Source organism: Oncorhynchus nerka, unplaced genomic scaffold (genome assembly GCF_034236695.1).
Source record: "Oncorhynchus nerka isolate Pitt River unplaced genomic scaffold, Oner_Uvic_2.0 unplaced_scaffold_720, whole genome shotgun sequence".
NCBI classification, from domain to species: domain Eukaryota; kingdom Metazoa; phylum Chordata; class Actinopteri; order Salmoniformes; family Salmonidae; genus Oncorhynchus; species Oncorhynchus nerka.
The window spans coordinates 47,501-74,745 of NW_027040464.1; the positions used below are offsets into that span (position 1 = coordinate 47,501).

General features: G+C 46.4%; 1 protein-coding gene across 1 annotated transcript in view; it reads left to right on the forward strand.

Moving 5' to 3' along the window:
- The first annotated feature begins 9,255 nt into the window (after positions 1-9,255).
- The window catches only part of LOC135571155 (monocyte to macrophage differentiation factor 2-like), a 52,547-nt gene continuing 34,557 nt past the window's right edge, over positions 9,256-27,245 (forward strand). The window contains exons 1-3 of the mRNA XM_065016948.1: positions 9,256-9,372; positions 19,740-19,821; positions 19,942-20,102. Of these exons, the coding sequence (XP_064873020.1) occupies positions 9,344-9,372; positions 19,740-19,821; positions 19,942-20,102 (272 nt within the window). The 5' untranslated portion in view covers positions 9,256-9,343. The remainder of the gene's footprint in view (positions 9,373-19,739; positions 19,822-19,941; positions 20,103-27,245) is intronic.

Genomic DNA, 27,245 nt, shown 5'->3' on the forward strand with positions numbered 1-27,245 from the left:
ATATATATACTGTATGTGAAGGAATGCTTTCTGAAGGCCCTGTATATTATATATATATATACATACTGTATGTGAAGGCCCTGTATATTATATATATATATACATACTGTATGTGAAGGAATGCTTTCTGAAGGCCCTGTATATTATATATATATATATATACATACTGTATGTGAAGGAATGCTTTCTGAAGGCCCTGTATATTATATATATATACACATACTGTATGTGAAGGAATGCTTTCTGAAGGCCCTGTATATTATATATATATATACATACTGTATGTGAAGGAATGTGAATGAATGCCTTTCATAACAATGCAGAGTTAAAAAGTTAAAACAGATTAGATTGATAATGGTCAAATCAAATCAAATTTTTATTTGTCACATACACATGGTTAGCAGATGTTAATGCGAGTGTAGCGAAATGCTTGTGCTTCTAGTTCCGACAATGCAGTGATAACCAACAAGTAATCTAACTAACAATTCTAAAACTACTGTCTTATACACAGTGTAAGGGGATAAGGAATATGTACATAAGGATATATGAATGAGTGATGGTACAGAGCAGCATACAGTAGATGGTATCGAGTACAGTATATACATATGAGATGAGTATGTAGACAAAGTAAACAAAGTGGCATAGTTAAAGTGGCTAGTGATACATGTATTACATAAGGATGCAGTCGATGATGTAGAGTACAGTATATACGTATGCATATGAGATGAATAATGTAGGGTAAGTAACATTATATAAGGTAGCATTGTTTAAAGTGGCTAGTGATATATTTACATCATTTCCCATCAATTCCCATTATTAAAGTGGCTGGAGTTGGGTCAGTGTCAATGACAGTGTGTTGGCAGCAGCCACTCAATGTTAGTGGTGGCTGTTTAACAGTCTGATGGCCTTGAGATAGAAGCTGTTTTTCAGTCTCTCGGTCCCAGCTTTGATGCACCTGTACTGACCTCGCCTTCTGGATGATAGCGGGGTGAACAGGCAGTGGTTCGGGTGGTTGATGTCCTTGATGATCTTTATGGCCTTCCTGTAACATCGGGTGGTGTAGGTGTCCTGGAGGGTAGGTAGTTTGCCCCGGTGATGCGTTGTGCAGACCTCACTACCCTCTGGAGAGCCTTACGGTTGAGGGCGGAGCAGTTGCCGTACCAGGCGGTGATACAGCCCGCCAGGATGCTCTCGATTGTGCATCTGTAGAAGTTTGTGAGTGCTTTTGGTGACAAGCCGAATTTCTTCAGCCTCCTGAGGTTGAAGAGGCGCTGCTGCGCCTTCTTCACGACGCTGTCAGTGTGAGTGGACCAATTCAGTTTGTCTGTGATGTGTATGCCGAGGAACTTAAAACTTGCTACCCTCTCCACTACTGTTCCATCGATGTGGATAGGGGGTGTTCCCTCTGCTGTTTCCTGAAGTCCACAATCATCTCCTTAGTTTTGTTGACGTTGAGTGTGAGGTTATTTTCCTGACACCACACTCCGAGGGCCCTCACCTCCTCCCTGTAGGCCGTCTCGTCGTTGTTGGTAATCAAGCCTACCACTGTTGTGTCGTCCGCAAACTTGATGATTGAGTTGGAGGCGTGCGTGGCCACGCAGTCGTGGGTGAACAGGGAGTACAGGAGAGGGCTCAGAACGCACCCTTGTGGGGCCCCGTGTTGAGGATCAGCGGGGAGGAGATGTTGTTGCCTACCCTCACCACCTGGGGGCGGCCCGTCAGGAAGTCCAGTACCCAGTTGCACAGGGCGGGGTCGAGACCCAGGGTCTCGAGCTTGATGACGAGCTTGGAGGGTACTATGGTGTTGAATGCCGAGCTGTAGTCGATGAACAGCATTCTCACATAGGTATTCCTCTTGTCCAGGTGGGTTAGGGCAGTGTGCAGTGTGGTTGAGATTGCATCGTCTGTGGACCTATTTGGGCGGTAAGCAAATTGGAGTGGGTCTAGGGTGTCAGGTAGGGTGGAGGTGATATGGTCCTTGACTAGTCTCTCAAAGCACTTCATGATGACGGAAGTGAGTGCTACGGGGCGGTAGTCGTTTAGCTCAGTTACCTTAGCTTTCTTGGGAACAGGAACAATGGTGGCCCTCTTGAAGCATGTGGGAACAGCAGACTGGTATAGGGATTGATTGAATATGTCCGTAAACACACCGGCCAGCTGGTCTGCGCATGCTCTGAGGGCGCGGCTGGGGATGCCGTCTGGGCCTGCAGCCTTGCGAGGGTTAACACGTTTAAATGTCTTACTCACCTCGGCTGCAGTGAAGGAGAGACCACATGTTTTCGTTGCAGGCCGTGTCAGTGGCACTGTATTGTCCTCAAAGCGGGCAAAAAAGTTATTTAGTCTGCTTGGGAGCAAGACATCCTGGTCCGTGACTGGGCTGGGTTTCTTCTTGTAGTCCGTGATTGACTGTAGACCCTGCCACATGCCTCTTGTGTCTGAGCCATTGAATTGAGATTCCACTTTGTCTCTGTACTGACGCTTAGCTTGTTTAATAGCCTTGCGGAGGGAATAGCTGCATTGTTTATATTCGGACATGTTACCAGACACCTTGCCCTGATTAAAAGCAGTGGTTCGCGCTTTCAGAATCACGCGAATGCTGCCATCAATCCACGGTTTCTGGTTTGGGAATGTTTTTATCGTTGCTATATGGGAACGACATCTTCGACGCACGTTCTAATGAACTCGCACACCGAATCAGCGTATTCGTCAATATTTTCATCTGACGCAATACGAAACATGTCCCAGTCCACGTGATGGAAGCAGTCTTGGAGTGTGGAGTCAGCTTGGTCGGACCAGCGTTGGACAGACCTCAGCGTGGGAGCCTCTTGTTTTAGTTTCTGCCTGTAGGCAGGGATCAGCAAAATGGAGTCGTGGTCAGCTTTTCCGAAAGGGGGGCGGGGCAGGGCCTTATATGCGTCGCGGAAGTTAGAGTAACAATGATCCAAGGTTTTACCACCCCTGGTTGCGCAATCGATATGCTGATAAAATTTAGGGAGTCTTGTTTTCAGATTAGCTTTGTTAAAATCCCCAGCTACAATGAATGCTGCCTCCGGATAAATGGTTTCCAGTTTGCAAAGAGTTAAATAAAGTTTGTTCAGAGCCATCGATGTGTCTGCTTGGGGGGGGGATATATACGGCTGTGATTATAATCGAAGAGAATTCTCTTGGAAGATAATGCGGTCTACATTTGATTGTGAGGAATTCTAAATCAGGTGAACAGAAGGATTTGAGTTCCTGTATGTTTCCTTCATCACACCATGTCTCGTTAGTCATGAGGCATACGCCCCCGCCACTCTTCTTACCAGAAAGATGTTTGTTTCTGTCGGCGCGATGCGTGGAGAAACCCGTTGGCTGCACCGCATCGGATAGCGTCTTCCCAGTAAGCCATGTTTCCGTGAAGCAGAGAACGTTGCAGTCTCTGATGTCCCTCTGGAATGCTACCCTTGCTCGGATTTCGTCAACCTTGTTGTCAAGAGACTGGACATTGGCAAGAAGAATGCTGGGGAGTGGTGCGCGATGTGCCCTTGTCCGGAGTCTGACCAGAAGACCGCTACGTTTCCCTCTTTTTCGGAGTCGTTTTCTTGGGTCGCTGCATGCGATCCATTCCGTTGTTCTGTTTGTAAGGCAGAACACAGGATCCGCGTCGCGGAAAACATATTCTTGGTCGTACTGATGGTGAGTTGACGCTGATCTTATATTCAGTAGTCTGGTTAGCAGATGTTAATGGCCACATGGTTAGCAGATGTTAATGGCCACATGGTTAGCAGATGTTAATGGTCACATGGCTAGCAGATGTTAATGGTCACATGGTTAGCAGATGTTAATGGCCACATGGTTAGCAGATGTTAATGGTCACATGGTTAGCAGATGTTAATGGTCACATGGCTAGCAGATGTTAATGGTCACATGGTTAGCAGATGTTAATGGTCACATGGTTAGCAGATGTTAATGGTCACATGGTTAGCAGATGTTAATGGTCACATGGTTAGCAGATGTTAATGGTCACATGGTTAGCAGATGTTAATGGTCACATGGTTAGCAGATGTTAATGGTCACATGGTTAGCAGATGTTAATGGTCACATGGTTAGCAGATGTTAATGGTCACATGGTTAGCAGATGTTAATGGCCACATGGTTAGCAGATGTTAATGGTCACATGGTTAGCAGATGTTAATGGTCACATGGCTAGCAGATGTTAAAGGTCACATGGTTAGCAGATGTTAATGGTCACATGGTTAGCAGATGGTAATGGTCACATGGTTAGCAGATGTTAATGGCCAGATGGTTAGCAGATGTTAATGGTCACATGGTTAGCAGATGTTAATGGTCACATGGTTAGCAGATGTTAATGGTCACATGGTTAGCAGATGTTAATGGTCACATGGTTAGCAGATGTTAATGGTCACATGGTTAGCAGATGTTGATGGTCACATGGTTAGCAGATGTTAATGGTCACATGGTTAGCAGATGTTAATGGTCACATGGTTAGCAGATGTTAATGGTCACATGGTTAGCAGATGTTAATGGTCACATGGTTAGCAGATGTTAATGGTCACATGGTTAGCAGATGTTAATGGTCACATGGTTAGCAGATGTTAATGGTCACATGGTTAGCAGATGTTAATGGTCACATACACATGGTTAGCAGATGTTAATGGTCACATGGTTAGCAGATGTTAATGGTCACATACACATGGTTAGCAGATGTTAATGGTCACATGGTTAGCAGATGTTAATGGTCACATACACCACATACACCACATGGTTAGCAGATGTTAATGGTCACATGGTTAGCAGATGTTACTGGTCACATGGTTAGCAGATGTTAATGGTCACATACACCACATGGTTAGCAGATGTTAATGGTCACATACACATGGTTAGCAGATGTTAATGGTCACATGGTTAGCAGATGTTAATGTTCACATGGTTAGCAGATGTTAATGGTCACATACACATGGTTAGCAGATGTTAATGTTCACATACACATGGTTAGCAGATGTTAATGGTCACATGGTTACCAGATGTTAATGGTCACATGGTTAGCAGATGTTAATGGTCACATACACCACATGGTTAGCAGATGTTAATGGTCACATACACCACATGGTTAGCAGATGTTAATGGTCACATACACATGGTTAGCAGATGTTAATGGTCACATGGTAAGCAGATGTTAATGGTCACATACACATGGTTAGCAGATGTTAATGGTCACATGGTTAGCAGATGTTAATGGTCACATACACATGGTTAGCAGATGATAATGGTCACATGGTTAGCAGATGTTAATCGTCACATACACATGGTTAGCAGATGTTAATGGTCACATGGTTAGCAGATGTTAATCGTCACATACACATGGCTAGCAGATGTTAATCGTCACATACACATGGCTAGCAGATGTTAATCGTCACATACACATGGCTAGCAGATGTTAATCGTCACATACACATGGCTAGCAGATGTTAATGGTCACATGGTTAACAGATGTTGTTGGTCACATACACCACATGGTTAGCAGATGTTAATGGTCACATGGTTAGCAGATGTTATTGGTCACATGGTTAGCAGATGTTAATGGTCACATGGTTAGCAGATGTTAATGGTCACATGGTTAGCAGATGTTAATGGTCACATGGTTAGCAGATGTTAATGGTCACATACACCACATGGTTAGCAGATGTTAATGGTCACATACACATGGTTAGCAGATGTTAATGGTCACATGGTTAGCAGATGTTAATGGTCACATGGTTAGCAGATGTTAATGGTCACATGGTTAGCAGATGTTAATGGTCACATGGTTAGCAGATGTTAATGTTCACATGGTTAGCAGATGTTAATGGTCACATGGTTAGCAGATGTTAATGTTCACATGGTTAGCAGATGTTAATGGTCACATGGTTAGCAGATGTTAATGGTCACATGGTTAGCAGATGTTAATGGTCACATGGTTAGCAGATGTTGATGGTCACATACACATGGTTAGCAGATGTTAATAGTCACCTACACATGGTTAGCAGATGTTAATGGTCACATACACATGGTTAGCAGATGTTAATGGTCACATACACATGGTTAGCAGATGTTAATAGTCACATACACACGGTTAGCAGATGTTAATGGCCACATGGTTAGCAGATGTTAATGGTCACATGGTTAGCAGATGTTAATGGTCACATGGTTAGCAGATGTTAATGGTCACATGGTTAGCAGATGATAATGGTCACATGGTTAGCAGATGTTATTGGTCACATGGTTAGCAGATGTTAATGGTCACATGGTTAGCAGATGTTAATGGTCACATGGTTAGCAGATGATAATGGTCACATGGTTAGCAGATGTTAATGGTCACATGGTTAGCAGATGTTAATGGTCACATGGTTAGCAGATGTTAATGGTCACATGGTTAGCAGATGTTAATGGTCACATGGTTAGCAGATGTTAATGGTCACATGGTTAGCAGATGTTAATGGTCACATGGTTAGCAGATGTTGATGGTCACATACACATGGTTAGCAGATGTCAATGGTCACATACACCACATGGTTAGCAGATGTTAATGGTCACATACACATGGTTAGCAGATGTTAATGGTCACATGGTTAGCAGATGTTAATGGTCACATACACATGGTTAGCAGATGTTGTTGGTCACATGGTTAGCAGATGTTAATGGTCACATGTTTAGCAGATGTTAATGGTCACATGGTTAGCAGATGTTAATGGTCACATACACATGGTTAGCAGATGTTAATGAGTAGGTAGGGGTAAAAGTGACTTGGCAATCAGGATAAATAATAAACAGAGTAACAGCAGCCTCTCTGAGTAGGTATAGTAGCAGCAGCCTCTCTGAGTAGGTATAGTAACAGCAGCCTCTCTGAGTAGGTATAGTAGCAGCAGCCTCTCTGAGTAGGTATAGTAGCAGCAGCCTCTCTGAGTAGGTATAGTAGCAGCAGCCTCTCTGAGTAGGTATAGTAGCAGCAGCCTCTCTGAGTAGGTATAGTAACAGCAGCCTCTCTGAGTAGGTATAGTAACAGCAGCCTCTCTGAGTAGGTATAGTAGCAGCAGCCTCTCTGAGTAGGTATAGTAGCAGCAGCCTCTCTGAGTAGGTATAGTAGCAGCAGCCTCTCTGAGTAGGTATAGTAACAGCAGCCTCTCTGAGTAGGTATAGTAGCAGCAGCCTCTCTGAGTAGGTATAGTAGCAGCAGCCTCTCTGAGTAGGTATAGTAGCAGCAGCCTCTCTGAGTAGGTATAGTAACAGCAGCCTCTCTGAGTAGGTATAGTAACAGCAGCCTCTCTGAGTAGGTATAGTAACAGCAGCCTCTCTGAGTAGGTATAGTAACAGCAGCCTCTCTGAGTAGGTATAGTAACAGCAGCCTCTCTGAGTAGGTATAGTAACAGCAGCCTCTCTGAGTAGGTATAGTAACAGCAGCCTCTCTGAGTAGGTATAGTAGCAGCAGCCTCTCTGAGTAGGTATAGTAGCAGCAGCCTCTCTGAGTAGGTATAGTAACAGCAGCCTCTCTGAGTAGGTATAGTAGCAGCAGCCTCTCTGAGTAGGTATAGTAGCAGCAGCCTCTCTGAGTAGGTATAGTAGCAGCAGCCTCTCTGAGTAGGTATAGTAACAGCAGCCTCTCTGAGTAGGTATAGTAGCAGCAGCCTCTCTGAGTAGGTATAGTAACAGCAGCCTCTCTGAGTAGGTATAGTAGCAGCAGCCTCTCTGAGCAGGTATAGTAGCAGCAGCCTCTCTGAGTAGGTATAGTAGCAGCAGCCTCTCTGAGTAGGTATAGTAGCAGCAGCCTCTCTGAGTAGGTATAGTAGCAGCAGCCTCTCTGAGTAGGTATAGTAACAGCAGCCTCTCTGAGTAGGTATAGTAACAGCAGCCTCTCTGAGTAGGTATAGTAGCAGCAGCCTCTCTGAGTAGGTATAGTAGCAGCAGCCTCTCTGAGTAGGTATAGTAGCAGCAGCCTCTCTGAGTAGGTATAGTAACAGCAGCCTCTCTGAGTAGGTATAGTAGCAGCAGCCTCTCTGAGTAGGTATAGTAACAGCAGCCTCTCTGAGTAGGTATAGTAGCAGCAGCCTCTCTGAGTAGGTATAGTAGCAGCAGCCTCTCTGAGTAGGTATAGTAGCAGCAGCCTCTCTGAGTAGGTATAGTAACAGCAGCCTCTCTGAGTAGGTATAGTAGCAGCAGCCTCTCTGAGTAGGTATAGTAGCAGCAGCCTCTCTGAGTAGGTATAGTAACAGCAGCCTCTCTGAGTAGGTATAGTAACAGCAGCCTCTCTGAGTAGGTATAGTAGCAGCAGCCTCTCTGAGTAGGTATAGTAGCAGCAGCCTCTCTGAGTAGGTATAGTAGCAGCAGCCTCTCTGAGTAGGTATAGTAACAGCAGCCTCTCTGAGTAGGTATAGTAACAGCAGCCTCTCTGAGTAGGTATAGTAGCAGCAGCCTCTCTGAGTAGGTATAGTAACAGCAGCCTCTCTGAGTAGGTATAGTAACAGCAGCCTCTCTGAGTAGGTATAGTAGCAGCAGCCTCTCTGAGTAGGTATAGTAGCAGCAGCCTCTCTGAGTAGGTATAGTAACAGCAGCCTCTCTGAGTAGGTATAGTAACAGCAGCCTCTCTGAGTAGGTATAGTAGCAGCAGCCTCTCTGAGTAGGTATAGTAGCAGCAGCCTCTCTGAGTAGGTATAGTAGCAGCAGCCTCTCTGAGTAGGTATAGTAACAGCAGCCTCTCTGAGTAGGTATAGTAGCAGCAGCCTCTCTGAGTAGGTATAGTAACAGCAGCCTCTCTGAGTAGGTATAGTAGCAGCAGCCTCTCTGAGTAGGTATAGTAGCAGCAGCCTCTCTGAGTAGGTATAGTAGCAGCAGCCTCTCTGAGTAGGTATAGTAACAGCAGCCTCTCTGAGTAGGTATAGTAACAGCAGCCTCTCTGAGTAGGTATAGTAACAGCAGCCTCTCTGAGTAGGTATAGTAACAGCAGCCTCTCTGAGTAGGTATAGTAACAGCAGCGTATGTGAGTCCCTCCCTCCCTCCCTCCCTCCCTCCCTCCCTCCCTCCCTCCCTCCCTCCCTCCCTCCCTCCCTCCCTCCCTCCCTCCCTCCCTCCCCTCCCTCCCTCCCTCCCTCCCTCCCTCCCTCCCCTCCCTCCCTCCCCCTCCCTCCCCCCTCCCTCCCTCCCTCCCTCCCCTCCCTCCCTCCCTCCCTCCCTCCCTCCTCCCTCCTCCCTCCCTCCCTCCCTCCCTCCCTCCCAGCTCCTGTTTGTGTTCAGACGCACAGGGAAATCCGTTGTTGCCTCGCTAGTTGAGAACAGTAACAAGTGAAACAGATAAATACATGTTGTCTCCGGTATGGACTTCAAGAAGAGCCGATATGGAAGGTAGGCAGAATATTATTCTAGACAGAGGAATTAATATATCTCTGATAAAGTGATCTTTTATTGAACTACTTAACTAATATTGTTGTTTGTCGGTTGGTTGACGGTTGGGGTTAGGTTGGTTGACGGTTGGGGTTAGGTTGGTTGACGGTTGGGGTTAGGTTGGTTGACGGTTGGGGTTAGGTTGGGTTGGTTGGCGGTTGGGGTTAGGTTGGTTGACGGTTGGGGTTAGGTTGGTTTACAGTTGGGGTTAGGTTGGGTTGGTTGGCGGTTGAGGTTAGGCTGGTTTACAGTTGGGGTTGGGTTGGTTGACGGTTGGGGTTAGGTTGGTTGACGGTTGGGGTTAGGTTGGTTGACGGTTGGGGTTAGGTTGGTTGACGGTTGGGGTTAGGTTGGTTTACAGTTGGGGTTAGGTTGGGTTGGTTGGCGGTTGGGGTTAGGCTGGGTTGGTTGGCGGTTGGGGTTAGGTTGGTTTACAGTTGGGGTTAGGTTGGGTTGGTTGGCGGTTGGGGTTAGGCTGGGTTGGTTGACGGTTGGGGTTAGGTTGGGTTGGTTGGTTGACTGTTGGGGTTAGGTTGGATTGGTTGGTGGTTGGGTTGGTTGGAGTTAGGTTGGTTAACGGTTGGGGTTAGGTTGGTTGATGGTTGTGGTTAGGTTGGTTTACAGTTGGGGTTAGGCTGGGTTGGTTGACGTTTGGGGTTAGGTTGGTTTACAGTTGGGGTTGGGTTGGTTGGCGGTTGGGGTTAGGTTAGTTGACAGTTGGAGTTAGGTTGCTAGACGGCTGGGGTTAGGTTGGTTGGGGTTAGGTTGGTTGACGGTTGGGGTTAGGTTGGGTTGGTTGGAGTTAGGTTGGTTGACGGTTGGGGTTAGGTTGGTTGACGGTTGGAGTTAGGTTGGTTGGAGTTAGGTTGGTTGGTTGACGGTTGGGGTTAGGTTGGGTTGGTTGGCGGTTGGGTTGGTTGGAGTTAGGTTGGTTAACGGTTGGGGTTAGGTTGGTTGACGGTTGGGGTTAGGTTGGTTGACGGTTGGGGTTAGGTTGGTTGACGGTTGGGGTTAGGTTGGGTTGGTTGGCGGTTGGGGTTGGGTTGGTTGGAGTTAGGTTGGTTGACGGTTGGGGTTAGGTTGGTTGGAGTCAGGTTGGTTGACGGTTGGAGTTAGGTTGGTTGGCAGTTGGTTGGAGTTAGGTTGGTTGACGGTTGGGGTTAGGTTGGTTGACGGTTGGAGTTAGGTTGGTTGACGGTTGGGGTTAGGTTGGTTGACGGTTGGAGTTAGGTTGGTTGGAGTCAGGTTGGTTGACGGTTGGAGTTAGGTTGATTGGCGGTTGGTTGGAGTTAGGTTGGTTGACGGTTGGAGTTAGGTTGATTGGCGGTTGGTTGGAGTTAGGTTGGTTGACGGTTGGGGTTGGGTTGGTTGACGGTTGGGGTTGGGTTGGTTGACGGTTGGAGTTAGGTTGGTTGACGGTTGGAGTTAGGTTGGTTGACGGTTGGAGTTGGGTTGGTTGACGGTTGGGGTTAGGTTGGTTGACGGTTGGGGTTGGGTTGGTTGACGGTTGGGGTTAGGTTGGTTGACGGTTGGAGTTGGGTTGGTTGACGGTTGGAGATAGGTGTTTTGCTAGCTGATGTGAAGCCATGTGCACCGATGCGCTTGGGGACAAGTGTCTGTGTGTGTGTGTGTGTGTGTGTGTGTGTGTGTGTGTGTGTGTGTGTGTGTGTCTTGCCACTAGCAGGATACAGAAACAGATCCTCTTAGATATAAAGACCCGGTGGATCAGACACCACGTCTGATATAAAGACCCGGTGGATCAGACACCACGTCTGATATAAAGACCCGGTGGATCAGACACCACGTCTGATATAAAGACCCGGTGGATCAGACACCACGTCTGATGTAAAGACCCGGTGGATCAGACACCACGTCTGATGTAAAGACCCGGTGGATCAGACACCACGTCTGATATAAAGACCCGGTGGATCAGACACCACGTCTGATGTAAAGACCCGGTGGATCAGACACCACGTCTGATGTAAAGACCCGGTGGATCAGACACCACGTCTGATATAAAGACCCGGTGGATCAGACACCACGTCTGATGTAAAGACCGGTGGATCAGACACCACGTCTGATGTAAAGACCCGGTGGATCAGACACCACGTCTGATGTAAAGACCCGGTGGATCAGACACCACGTCTGATGTAAAGACCCGGTGGATCAGACACCACGTCTGATGTAAAGACCCGGTGGATCAGACACCACGTCTGATATAAAGACCCGGTGGATCAGACACCACGTCTGATGTAAAGACCCGGTGGATCAGACACCACGTCTGATATAAAGACCGGTGGATCAGACACCACGTCTGATGTAAAGACCGGTGGATCAGACACCACGTCTGATGTAAAGACCCGGTGGATCAGACACCACGCCTGATATAAAGACCCGTGGATCAGACACCACGCCTGATGTAAAGACCCGGTGGATCAGACACCACGTCTGATATAAAGACCCGGTGGATCAGACACCACGTCTGATATAAAGACCCGGTGGATCAGACACCACGTCTGATGTAAAGACCCGGTGGATCAGACACCACGTCTGATATAAAGACCCGGTGGATCAGACACCACGTCTGATGTAAAGACCCGGTGGATCAGACACCACGTCTGATGTAAAGACCCGGTGGATCAGACACCACGTCTGATATAAAGACCCGGTGGATCAGACACCACGTCTGATATAAAGACCCGGTGGATCAGACACCACGTCTGATGTAAAGACCCGGTGGATCAGACACCACCATCAGACATTACTAACATTCTGTTCACTGCTGTGTAGATTATAGTTTCCCATTTCTAACGCAACAAGTGGAATGTGAGAGAGAGAGCAGGTGAAAGTTCAAGCCCAGCCGAGGTAGACACAGCCACCCCCCCTAGTGTGTGTGCTCCATTATAACGCTGATACCATAGGAGGGTCGTTAGATCAGCCTTGGCCGCTCACACTAATGATAGAGAAAGACAGGAAGAGAGAGGGAGAGAGTGGGGAGAGAAAAAGAGGGGGAAGATGGAGGTAGAGAGAGGGAGTGAGAGAATGGAGGGGGAGATATAGGCAGAGTTGGAGGCAGGGTGCCCCTCTTTTGGACGATATCAATGCTTTCTCTGATCAGAGCCTTTGTCCCTTCAGGCTCACTGAGACACACACGCCTGTTGTCCATTAGCTGACAGAATCAAATCACATGTTGTGTGTCACATACTCTGAATACAACAGGTGTAGACCTTAGCGAGAAATACTTACTTACAAGCCCTTAACTCTATTTCTTGAACTGCAATGTTGGTTAAGAAAATATTTAGTAATTAAAAATAAAAATAAATCTAAAAGTAACACAAGACAAGTACATAACAATAACAAGACTATATACAGGGGCTACCGGTACCGAGTCAGAGATACTACCAGAGATACTGGTAGTCTAGGAGAGTGATGGACCACCGTGAGACCAACCATCCTCTCACTCTGCTACTGAAGAGATACTGGTAGTCTAGGAGAGTGATGGACCACCGTGAGACCAACCATCCTCTCACTCTGCTACTGAAGAGATACTGGTAGTCTAGGAGAGTGATGGACCACCGTGAGACCAACCATCCTCTCACTCTGCTACTGAAGAGATACTGGTAGTCTAGGAGAGTGATGGACCACCGTGAGACCAACCATCCTCTCACTCTGCTACTGAAGAGATACTGGTAGTCTAGGAGAGTGATGGACCACAGTGAGACCAACCATCCTCTCACTCTGCTACTGAAGAGATACTGGTAGTCTAGGAGAGTGATGGACCACAGTGAGACCAACCATCCTCTCACTCTGCTACTGAAGAGATACTGGTAGTCTAGGAGAGTGATGGACCACAGTGAGACCAACCATCCTCTCACTCTGCTACTGAAGAGATACTGGTAGTCTAGGAGAGTGATGGACCACAGTGAGACCAACCATCCTCTCACTCTGCTACTGAAGAGATACTGGTAGTCTAGGAGAGTGATGGACCACAGTGAGACCAACCATCCTCTCACTCTGCTACTGAAGAGATACTGGTAGTCTAGGAGAGTGATGGACCACAGTGAGACCAACCATCCTCTCACTCTGCTACTGAAGAGATACTGGTAGTCTAGGAGAGTGATGGACCACAGTGAGACCAACCATCCTCTCACTCTGCTACTGAAGAGATACTGGTAGTCTAGGAGAGTGATGGACCACAGTGAGACCAACCATCCTCTCACTCTGCTACTGAAGAGATACTGGTAGTCTAGGAGAGTGATGGACCACCGTGAGACCAACCATCCTCTCACTCTGCTACTGAAGAGATACTGGTAGTCTAGGAGAGTGATGGACCACAGTGAGACCAACCATCCTCTCACTCTGCTACTGAAGAGATACTGGTAGTCTAGGAGAGTGATGGACCACAGTGAGACCAACCATCCTCTCACTCTGCTACTGAAGAGATACTGGTAGTCTAGGAGAGTGATGGACCACAGTGAGACCAACCATCCTCTCACTCTGCTACTGAAGAGATACTGGTAGTCTAGGAGAGTGATGGACCACAGTGAGACCAACCATCCTCTCACTCTGCTACTGAAGAGATACTGGTAGTCTAGGAGAGTGATGGACCACAGTGAGACCAACCATCCTCTCACTCTGCTACTGAAGAGATACTGGTAGTCTAGGAGAGTGATGGACCACCGTGAGACCAACCATCCTCTCACTCTGCTACTGAAGAGATACTGGTAGTCTAGTAGAGTGATGGACCACAGTGAGACCAACCATCCTCTCACTCTGCTACTGAAGAGATACTGGTAGTCTAGGAGAGTGATGGACCACCGTGAGACCAACCATCCTCTCACTCTGCTACTGAAGAGATACTGGTAGTCTAGGAGAGTGATGGACCACCGTGAGACCAACCATCCTCTCACTCTGCTACTGAAGAGATACTGGTAGTCTAGTAGAGTGATGGACCACCGTGAGACCAACCATCCTCTCACTCTGCTACTGAAGAGATACTGGTAGTCTAGGAGAGTGATGGACCACCGTGAGACCAACCATCCTCTCACTCTGCTACTGAAGAGATACTGGTAGTCTAGGAGAGTGATGGACCACAGTGAGACCAACCATCCTCTCACTCTGCTACTGAAGAGATACTGGTAGTCTAGGAGAGTGATGGACCACCGTGAGACCAACCATCCTCTCACTCTGCTACTGAAGAGATACTGGTAGTCTAGGAGAGTGATGGACCACATTGAGACCAACCATCCTCTCACTCTGCTACTGAAGAGATACTGGTAGTCTAGTAGAGTGATGGACCACCGTGAGACCAACCATCCTCTCACTCTGCTACTGAAGAGATACTGGTAGTCTAGGAGAGTGATGGACCACCGTGAGACCAACCATCCTCTCACTCTGCTACTGAAGAGATACTGGTAGTCTAGGAGAGTGATGGACCACCGTGAGACCAACCATCCTCTCACTCTGCTACTGAAGAGATACTGGTAGTCTAGGAGAGTGATGGACCACCGTGAGACCAACCATCCTCTCACTCTGCTACTGAAGAGATACTGGTAGTCTAGGAGAGTGATGGACCACAGTGAGACCAACCATCCTCTCACTCTGCTACTGAAGAGATACTGGTAGTCTAGGAGAGTGATGGACCACCGTGAGACCAACCATCCTCTCACTCTGCTACTGAAGAGATACTGGTAGTCTAGGAGAGTGATGGACCACCGTGAGACCAACCATCCTCTCACTCTGCTACTGAAGAGATACTGGTAGTCTAGGAGAGTGATGGACCACAGTGAGACCAACCATCCTCTCACTCTGCTACTGAAGAGATACTGGTAGTCTAGGAGAGTGATGGACCACCGTGAGACCAACCATCCTCTCACTCTGCTACTGAAGAGATAAGAGATACTGGTAGTCTAGGAGAGTGATGGACCACAGTGAGACCAACCATCCTCTCACTCTGCTACTGAAGAGATACTGGTAGTCTAGGAGAGTGATGGACCACCGTGAGACCAACCATCCTCTCACTCTGCTACTGAAGAGATACTGGTAGTCTAGGAGAGTGATGGACCACCGTGAGACCAACCATCCTCTCACTCTGCTACTGAAGAGATACTGGTAGTCTAGGAGAGTGATGGACCACATGAGACCAACCATCCTCTCACTCTGCTACTGAAGAGATACTGGTAGTCTAGGAGAGTGATGGACCACCGTGAGACCAACCATCCTCTCACTCTGCTACTGAAGAGATACTGGTAGTCTAGGAGAGTGATGGACCACCGTGAGACCAACCATCCTCTCACTCTGCTACTGAAGAGATACTGGTAGTCTAGGAGAGTGATGGACCACCGTGAGACCAACCATCCTCTCACTCTGCTACTGAAGAGATACTGGTAGTCTAGGAGAGTGATGGACCACAGTGAGACCAACCATCCTCTCACTCTGCTACTGAAGAGATACTGGTAGTCTAGGAGAGTGATGGACCACAGTGAGACCAACCATCCTCTCACTCTGCTACTGAAGAGATACTGGTAGTCTAGGAGAGTGATGGACCACAGTGAGACCAACCATCCTCTCACTCTGCTACTGAAGAGATACTGGTAGTCTAGGAGAGTGATGGACCACAGTGAGACCAACCATCCTCTCACTCTGCTACTGAAGAGATACTGGTAGTCTAGGAGAGTGATGGACCACAGTGAGACCAACCATCCTCTCACTCTGCTACTGAAGGATACCTGTTAGAGCATGGACCTCCACATCCTGAGACCAAAATCCTCTATGAGCTGAATACTGAAGAGATACTGGTAGTCTAGGAATAAGGCCTGTTAGAGCAGCCTCCACATCCTGTCCCTCTCCTCTCTAAAACCTTTATGAGCTGAAAGGCCTGTTAGAGCAGCCTCCACATCCTGCACCTCTCTAGGTAACTAAAACCTTTATGAGCTGAATAAGGCCTGTTAGAGCAGCCTCCACATCCTGTACCTCTCTAGGTAACTAAAACCTTTATGAGCTGAATAAGGCCTGTTAGAGCAGCCTCCACATCCTGTCCCTCTCTAGGTAACTAAAACCTTTATGAGCTGAGTAAGGCCTGTTAGAGCAGCCTCCACATCCTGTCCCTCTCTAGGTAACTAAAACCTTTATGAGCTGAATAAGGCCTGTTAGAGCAGCCTCCACATCCTGTCCCTCTCTAGGTAACTAAAACCTTTATGAGCTGAATAAGGCCTGTTAGAGCAGCCTCCACATCCTGTCCCTCTCTAGGTAACTAAAACCTTTATGAGCTGAGTAAGGCCTGTTAGAGCAGCCTCCACATCCTGTCCCTCTCTAGGTAACTAAAACCTTTATGAGCTGAATAAGGCCTGTTAGAGCAGCCTCCACATCCTGTCCCTCTCTAGGTAACTAAAACCTTTATGAGCTGAATAAGGCCTGTTAGAGCAGCCTCCACATCCTGTCCCTCTCTAGGTAACTAAAACCTTTATGAGCTGAATAAGGCCTGTTAGAGCAGCCTCCACATCCTGTCCCTCTCTAGGTAACTAAAACCTTTATGAGCTGAATAAGGCCTGTTAGAGCAGCCTCCACATCCTGTCCCTCTCTAGGTAACTAAAACCTTTATGAGCTGAATAAGGCCTGTTAGAGCAGCCTCCACATCCCTGTCCCTCTCTAGGTAACTAAAACCTTTATGAGCTGAATAAGGCCTGTTAGAGCAGCCTCCACACCCTGTCCCTCTCTAGGTAACTAAAACCTTTATGAGCTGAATAAGGCCTGTTAGAGCAGCCTCCACACCCTGTCCCTCTCTAGGTAACTAAAACCTTTATGAGCTGAATAAGGCCTGTTAGAGCAGCCTCCACACCCTGTCCCTCTCTAGGTAACTAAAACCTTTATGAGCTGAATAAGGCCTGTTAGAGCAGCCTCCACATCCTGTCCCTCTCTAGGTAACTAAAACCTTTATGAGCTGAATAAGGCCTGTTAGAGCAGCCTCCACACCCTGTCCCTCTCTAGGTAACTAAAACCTTTATGAGCTGAATAAGGCCTGTTAGAGCAGCCTCCACATCCTGTCCCTCTCTAGGTAACTAAAACCTTTATGAGCTGAATAAGGCCTGTTAGAGCAGCCTCCACATCCTGTCCCTCTCTAGGTAACTAAAACCTTTATGAGCTGAATAAGGCCTGTTAGAGCAGCCTCCACATCCTGTCCCTCTCTAGGTAACTAAAACCTTTATGAGCTGAATAAGGCCTGTTAGAGCAGCCTCCACATCCTGTCCCTCTCTAGGTAACTAAAACCTTTATGAGCTGAATAAGGCCTGTTAGAGCAGCCTCCACATCCTGTCCCTCTCTAGGTAACTAAAACCTTTATGAGCTGAATAAGGCCTGTTAGAGCAGCCTCCACATCCTGTCCCTCTCTAGGTAACTAAAACCTTTATGAGCTGAATAAGGCCTGTTAGAGCAGCCTCCACATCCTGTCCCTCTCTAGGTAACTAAAACCTTTATGAGCTGAATAAGGCCTGTTAGAGCAGCCTCCACACCCTGTCCCTCTCTAGGTAACTAAAACCTTTATGAGCTGAATAAGGCCTGTTAGAGCAGCCTCCACACCCTGTCCCTCTCTAGGTAACTAAAACCTTTATGAGCTGAGTAAGGCCTGTTAGAGCAGCCTCCACACCCTGTCCCTCTCTAGGTAACTAAAACCTTTATGAGCTGAATAAGGCCTGTTAGAGCAGCCTCCACACCCTGTCCCTCTCTAGGTAACTAAAACCTTTATGAGCTGAATAAGGCCTGTTAGAGCAGCCTCCACACCCTGTCCCTCTCTAGGTAACTAAAACCTTTATGAGCTGAATAAGGCCTGTTAGAGCAGCCTCCACACCCTGTCCCTCTCTAGGTAACTAAAACCTTTATGAGCTGAATAAGGCCTGTTAGAGCAGCCTCCACACCCTGTCCCTCTCTAGGTAACTAAAACCTTTATGAGCTGAATAAGGCCTGTTAGAGCAGCCTCCACACCCTGTCCCTCTCTAGGTAACTAAAACCTTTATGAGCTGAATAAGGCCTGTTAGAGCAGCCTCCACACCCTGTCCCTCTCTAGGTAACTAAAACCTTTATGAGCTGAATAAGGCCTGTTAGAGCAGCCTCCACACCCTGTCCCTCTCTAGGTAACTAAAACCTTTATGAGCTGAATAAGGCCTGTTAGAGCAGCCTCCACATCCTGTCCCTCTCTAGGTAACTAAAACCTTTATGAGCTGAATAAGGCCTGTTAGAGCAGCCTCCACACCCTGTCCCTCTCTAGGTAACTAAAACCTTTATGAGCTGAATAAGGCCTGTTAGAGCAGCCTCCACATCCTGTCCCTCTCTAGGTAACTAAAACCTTTATGAGCTGAATAAGGCCTGTTAGAGCAGCCTCCACATCCTGTCCCTCTCTAGGTAACTAAAACCTTTATGAGCTGAGTAAGGCCTGTTAGAGCAGCCTCCACATCCTGTCCCTCTCTAGGTAACTAAAACCTTTATGAGCTGAATAAGGCCTGTTAGAGCAGCCTCCACATCCTGTCCCTCTCTAGGTAACTAAAACCTTTATGAGCTGAATAAGGCCTGTTAGAGCAGCCTCCACATCCTGTCCCTCTCTAGGTAACTAAAACCTTTATATGGGGAAATGGATCATCTTATATATCAAAATGGTAGAAAGGGATTTAGAGAAAATACTGAAAGGGATTTAGAGAAAATACTGAAAGGGATTTAGAGAAAATACTGAAAGGGATTTAGAGAAAATACTGAAAGGGATTTAGAGAAAATACTGAAACAGATTTAACACAATATGTGGAATGACGCAACTAACCAACCACAACATGGAAGTAAATAGCTACCATGAACCTTACCCTGTCACACAGCTTCTGCTAGGCCTGAGGGACCCTGTGTGGAATCAGATAACGCACAGCTGACCTGGCGTCCAGCAAGCACTACCCTGAAACCTGTGATGTGTGTGTGTGTGTGTGTGTGTGTTGACTTACCAAATGTGGTTTCATAACATGTCCAGATGTGCCTCTCTCTGTAAACCGGGATTGAGAGATTTACTGCTGATTAAAGACACACACACACACACACACACACACACACACACACACACACACACACACACACACACACACACACACACACACACACACACACACACACACACACACACACACACACACACACACACACACACACACACACACACACACACACACGGGCTGCTATGCATAGAGCCTAAGTAAGGTTTTTAACGTGATGTCAGAGCTCAGCAGTACCTGACACAGTCTGACACTACTTATAGAGGCCAGGAGACACATTCAACATGTACAGTATCCTGGGTGTTCCAGGTTCATGAATGGCAGAGTTCCATCCAGTAGGAGATACCAGCCTACAGACTACGAACACGCTGCCAACTGTGCCACACATGGAGTGAGTTACACACACAACCTGTCTACAGATTCATCTCTTATCTCTGGAAACACAGCTGCTGTTCACCCTGCTGTACCTGGTTCTACCCATAATGCCTTGTTTACCCATGATCCTCCACAGCTCTGGATCATCCCCAGCCTGGTGGGCGGGTCTGTACTCTACTTCCTGTCTGTGGACCAATGGCAGGCTGCTGCTGCCTGGTTGTACGGGGCGGGGCTTAGTGGTCTATTCATCTCCTCCACTCTGTTTCACACCGTGGCCTGGAAGATCAGACACCTCCGGTTAGTATCTCTGATCAGACACCTCCGGTTAGTCTCTCTGATCAGACACCTCCGGTTAGTCTCTCTGATCAGACACCTCTAGTTAGTATCTCTGATCAGACACCTCTGGTTAGTATCTCTGATCAGACACCTCTAGTTAGTATCTCTGATCAGACACCTCCGGTTAGTATCTCTGATCAGACACCTCTAGTTAGTATCTCTGATCAGACACCTCTAGTTAGTATCTCTGATCAGACACCTCTGGTTAGTATCTCTGATCAGACACCTCTGGTTAGTATCTCTGATCAGACACCTCTAGTTAGTATCTCTGATCAGACACCTCTAGTTAGTCTCTCTGATCAGACACCTCTAGTTAGTATCTCTGATCAGACACCTCTGGTTAGTATCTCTGATCAGACACCTCCGGTTAATATCTCTGATCAGACACCTCCGGTTAGTATCTCTGATCAGACACCTCCGGTTAGTATCTCTGATCAGACACCTCCGGTTAATATCTCTGATCAGACACCTCCGGTTAGTCTCTCTGATCAGACACCTCCGGTTAGTATCTCTGATCAGACACCTCCGGTTAGTATCTCTGATCAGACACCTCCGGTTAGTATCTCTGATCAGACACCTCTAGTTAGTATCTCTGATCAGACACCTCTAGTTAGTATCTCTGATCAGACACCTCCGGTTAGTATCTCTGATCAGACACCTCTGGTTAGTATCTCTGATCAGACACCTCCGGTTAGTCTCTCTGATCAGACACCTCCGGTTAGTATCTCTGATCAGACACCTCCGGTTAGTATCTCTGATCAGACACCTCTGGTTAGTATCTCTGATCAGACACCTCCGGTTAGTATCTCTGATCAGACACCTCCGGTTAGTATCTCTGATCAGACACCTCTGGTTAGTATCTCTGATCAGACACCTCCGGTTAGTCTTTCTGTTTCACACCGTGGCCTGGAAGATCAGACACCTCTCATTAGTATCTCTGATCAGACACCTCTGGTTAGTATCTCTGATCAGACACCTCCGGTTAGTATCTCTGTTCCACACCGTGGTCTGGAAGATCAGACACCTCCGGTTAGTATCTCTGATCAGACACCTCCGGTTAGTCTTTCTGTTTCACACCGTGGTCTGGAAGATCAGACACCTCTGGTTAGTATCTCTGATCAGACACCTCCGGTTAGTCTCTCTGTTTCACACCGTGGTCTGGAACATCAGACACCTCTAGTTAATATCTCTGATCAGACACCTCTAGTTAGTATCTCGGTCTTTATCTCAATTTCAAATTCAATTTAAGTGGCTTTATTGGTGTGGGAAACATATGTTTACATTGCAAGTGAAATAGATGAAATAGACAACAAAAACTGAACAGTAAACATTACACTCACAGAAGTTCCAAAGGAATAGAGACATTTCAAATGTCATATTATGTCTATATACAGTGTTGTAACGATGTACAAATGGTTAAAGTACACAAGGGAAAATAAATAAGCATAAATATGGGTTGTATTTACAATGGTGTTTGTTCTTCACTGGTTGCCCTTTTCTCGTGGCAACAGGTCACAAATCTTGCTGCTGTGATTGAACACTGTGGTATTTCACCCAGTAGATATGGGAGTTTATCAAAATTGGATTTGTTTTCAAATTATTTGTGGATCTGTGTAATCTGAGGGAAATGTGTGTCTCTAATGTGGTCATACATTGGACAGGAGGTTAGGAAGTGCAGCTCAATTTCCACATAATTTTGTGGGCAGTGTGCACATAGCCCGTATTCTCTTGAGAGCCAACAGTGACCTTTCTCAATAGCAAGGCTATGGTCACAGTACATAGTCAAAGCTTCTGTTCATTTTGGGTCAGTCACAGTGGTCAGGTATTGTGTACTCTCTAACAGTGGTCAGGCCACTGTGTACTCTCTGTTTAGGGCCAAAGAGCATTCTTGTTTGCTCTGTTTTTTTGTTAATTCTTTCCAAAGTAAATATCTTTTTGTTTTCACATGATTTGGTTGAGTCTAATTGTGCTGCTGTCCTGGGGCTCTGCAGGGTGTGTTTGTGTTTGTGAACAGAGCCCCAGGACCAGCTTGCTTAGGGGACTCTTCTCCAGGTTCATCTCTGTTACAGGAATTCAATTCCTTTATGTTTTATTTAATTAAGCACTCTGCCAACTCCTAATAATTTGTAAGACCCTTATTTGCATAAAATGGACAGAGACCAGTCTCAAAATCAACCAGCAGTGTTTATTCTGGAGAGTACTGAACACGATACAATTTACCACAGGTTATAAACTGAAAATGACGTCATTAGTTTTCGAACTGTCCCGTCTCTTCTCCCACCCTGGTACAAAGGCAGTATCTCAAGCCTTCCCACATCGTCTCCCTACCAATTTAATATAATTTATGACCGAGCCAAGGTCTTCCTGTGTAGATAAGCATTCTAGCCAGTCTGACGATAAGTTCTTTCATTTCTACCAAGGAACAGACAGTCATTGTTCTAATTCTTGATTATATTTACACACAGAGTGTTCAAACCGATTCCCCTAATTAGAACACTATTCCCCTAATTAGAACACGATTCCCCTAATTAGAACACTATTCCCCTAATTAAAACACGATTCCCCTAATTAGAACACTATTCCCCTAATTAGAACACGATTCCCCTAATTAGAACACGATTCCCCTAATTAGAACACTATTCCCCTAATTAGAACACTATTCCCCTGAATTTACTCTCAGCCTTGACAGGTGCTGCTAACGCCATAGGCTTATGTTTAACTTTAGCACGAGTACTGAATTAACTCTCAGCCTTGAGAAGGTTTTTCTAATGATCGGAACCCTGACAGTAGTGACATTCTTGACTGAAGTCAGCTTTACCACGGGAGCCAGGCTCAACCCTAGATGAATGGAACCCGTGGACCAGTGTCTGAGTGGGCAGGGCCCAAATCTCCCCCCGAATGCACCCACTCACTCTGAATACAGGGCTCTGCAAAGACACTTTCGTGAGTCAAAACATACTCATCCACCAAAACCGCAGCTTCAGAGACAGTCTTAACTTTTCCTTCCTTAATGTACGTACAGTAGCTATACGATCAGGGATTGTGTCCTTTAAATTGCTCGAGCATAATCAGATCACACAGCCCCTGGAAAGTCGGAACACCAGCGATTTAAACTATGAAGAGATCAGAATCAGGCCAACTCTTAGCGTCAGCAACATACTGCAACATTAAAGTGAGATCAGAATCAGGCCAACTCCTAATAACGTCAGCAACACACTGCAACATTAAAGTGAGATCAGAATCAGGCCAACTCTTAGAGTCAGCAACACACTCCAACATTAAAGTGAGATCAGAATCAGGCCAACTCTTAGCGTCAGCAACACACTGCAACATTAAAGTGAGATCAGAATCAGGCCAACTCTTAGAGTCAGCAACATACTGCAACATTACAGTGAGATCAGAATCAGGCCAACTCTTAGCGTCAGCAACATACTGCAACATTAAAGTGAGATCAGAATCAGGCCAACTCCTAGCGTCAGCAACACACTGCAACATTAAAGTGAGATCAGAATCAGGCCAACTCCTAACGTCAGCAACACACTGCAACATTAAAGTGAGATCAGAATCAGGCCAACTCCTAACGTCAGCAACACACTGCAACATTACAGTGAGATCAGAATCAGGCCAACTCTTAGAGTCAGCAACACACTGCAACATTAAAGTGAGATCAGAATCAGGCCAACTCCTAGCGTCAGCAACACACTGCAACATTAAAGTGAGATCAGAATCAGGCCAACTCTTAGCGTCAGCAACACACTGCAACATTAAAGTGAGATCAGAATCAGGCCAACTCCTAACGTCAGCAACACACTGCAACATTAAAGTGAGATCAGAATCAGGCCAACTCCTAACGTCAGCAACACACTGCAACATTACAGTGAGATCAGAATCAGGCCAACTCCTAACGTCAGCAACACACTGCAACATTACAGTGAGATCAGAATCAGGCCAACTCCTAACGTCAGCAACACACTCCAACATTAAAGTGAGATCAGAATCAGGCCAACTCCTAGCGTCAGCAACACACTGCAACATTAAAGTGAGATCAGAATCAGGCCAACTCTTAGCGTCAGCAACACACTGCAACATTAAAGTGAGATCAGAATCAGGCCAACTCTTAGCGTCAGCAACACACTGCAACATTAAAGTGAGATCAGAATCAGGCCAACTCTTAGCGTCAACAACACACTCGTCAACATAACATTAAAGTGAGATCAGAATCAGGCCACACTCCAACATTACAGTGAGATCAGAATCAGGCCAACTCTTAGCGTCAGCAACACACTGCAACATTAAAGTGAGATCAGAATCAGGCCAACTCTTAGCGTCAGCAACACACTGCAACATTACAGTGAGATCAGAATCAGGCCAACTCCTAGCGTCAGCAACACACTGCAACATTAAAGTGAGATCAGAATCAGGCCAACTCCTAGCGTCAGCAACACACTCCAACATTAAAGTGAGATCAGAATCAGGCCAACTCCTAACGTCAGCAACACACTCCAACATTAAAGTGAGATCAGAATCAGGCCAACTCCTAACGTCAGCAACACACTCCAACATTAAAGTGAGATCAGAATCAGGCCAACTCTTAGCGTCAGCAACACACTGCAACATTAAAGTGAGATCAGAATCAGGCCAACTCTTAACGTCAGCAACACACTCCAACATTAAAGTGAGATCAGAATCAGGCCAACTCCTAACGTCAGCAACACACTGCAACATTAAAGTGAGATCAGAATCAGGCCAACTCCTAGCGTCAGCAACATACTCCAACATTAAAGTGAGATCAGAATCAGGCCAACTCCTAACGTCAGCAACACACTCCAACATTAAAGTGAGATCAGAATCAGGCCAACTCCTAACGTCAGCAACATACTGCAACATTAAAGTGAGATCAGAATCAGGCCAACTCCTAGCGTCAGCAACACACTGCAACATTAAAGTGAGATCAGAATCAGGCCAACTCCTAGAGTCAGCAACACACTGCAACATTAAAGTGAGATCAGAATCAGGCCAACTCTTAGAGTCAGCAACACACTCCAACATTAAAGTGAGATCAGAATCAGGCCAACTCCTAACGTCAGCAACACACTGCAACATTAAAGTGAGATCAGAATCAGGCCAACTCTTAGCGTCAGCAACACACTGCAACATTAAAACATGAGATCAGAATCAGGCCAACTCAACATTAAAGTGAGATCAGAATCAGGCCAACTCCGAACGTCAGCAACACACTGCAACATTAAAGAGAACAGAATCAGGCCAACTCTTAGAGTCAGCAACACACTCCAACATTAAAGTGAGATCAGAATCAGGCCAACTCTTAACGTCAGCAACACACTGCAACATTAAAGTGAGATCAGAATCAGGCCAACTCTTAGCGTCAGCAACACACTGCAACATTACAGTGAGATCAGAATCAGGCCAACTCCTAGCGTCAGCAACACACTGCAACATTAAAGTGAGATCAGAATCAGGCCAACTCCTAACGTCAGCAACACACTGCAACATTAAAGTGAGATCAGAATCAGGCCAACTCCTAACGTCAGCAACACACTGCAACATTAAAGTGAGATCAGAATCAGGCCAACTCCGTAACGCAACATTAAAGTGAGATCAAATCACACTCCAACATTAAAGTGAGATCAGAATCAGGCCATCTCTTAGCGTCAGCAACACACTGCAACATTAAAGTGAGATCAGAATCAGGCCAACTCTTAACGTCAGCAACACACTCCAACATTAAAGTGAGATCAGAATCAGGCCAACTGCAACCTAACGTCAGCAACACACTGCAACATTAAAGTGAGATCAGAATCAGGCCAACTCCTAGCGTCAGCAACACACTGCAACATTAAAGTGAGATCAGAATCAGGCCAACTCCTAACGTCAGCAACACACTGCAACATTAAAGTGAGATCAGAATCAGGCCAACTCCTAACGTCAGCAACACACTGCAACATTAAAGTGAGATCAGAATCAGGCCAACTCCTAGCGTCAGCAACACACTGCAACATTAAAGTGAGATCAGAATCAGGCCAACTCCTAGAGTCAGCAACACACTGCAACATTAAAGTGAGATCAGAATCAGGCCAACTCTTAAAGTGAGTCAGCAACACACTCAACATTAAAAGTGAGATCAGAATCAGGCCAACTCCTAACGTCAGCAACACACTGCAACATTAAAGTGAGATCAGAATCAGGCCAACTCCTAACGTCAGCAACACACTGCAACATTAAAGTGAGATCAGAATCAGGCCAACTCTTAACGTCAGCAACACACTGCAACATTAAAGTGAGATCAGAATCAGGCCAACTCTAGTCGTCAGCAACACACTTTAAAGTGAGATCAGAATCAGGCCAACTCTAACGTCAGCAACACACTGCAACATTAAAGTGAGATCAGAATCAGGCCAACTCTTAACGTCAGCAACACACTGCAACATTAAAGTGAGATCAGAATCAGGCCAACTCCTAACGTCAGCAACACACTGCAACATTAAAGTGAGATCAGAATCAGGCCAACTCCTAACGTCAGCAACACACTGCAACATTAAAGTGAGATCAGAATCAGGCCAACTCCTAACGTCAGCAACACACTGCAACATTAAAGTGAGATCAGAATCAGGCCAACTCTTAAAGTGAGATCAGAATCAGGCCAACTCCTAACGTCAGCAACTGCAACATTAAAGTGAGATCAGAATCAGGCCAACTCCTAACGTCAGCAACACACTGCAACATTAAAGTGAGATCAGAATCAGGCCAACTCTTAACGTCAGCAACACACTGCAACATTAAAGTGAGATCAGAATCAGGCCAACTCCTAGCGTCAGCAACACACTGCAACATTAAAGTGAGATCAGAATCAGGCCAACTCCTAACGTCAGCAACACACTGCAACATTAAAGTGAGATCAGAATCAGGCCAACTCCTAACGTCAGCAACACACTGCAACATTAAAGTGAGATCAGAATCAGGCCAACTCCTAGCGTCAGCAACACACTGCAACATTAAAGTGAGATCAGAATCAGGCCAACTCCTAACGTCAGCAACACACTGCAACATTAAAGTGAGATCAGAATCAGGCCAACTCTTAGCGTC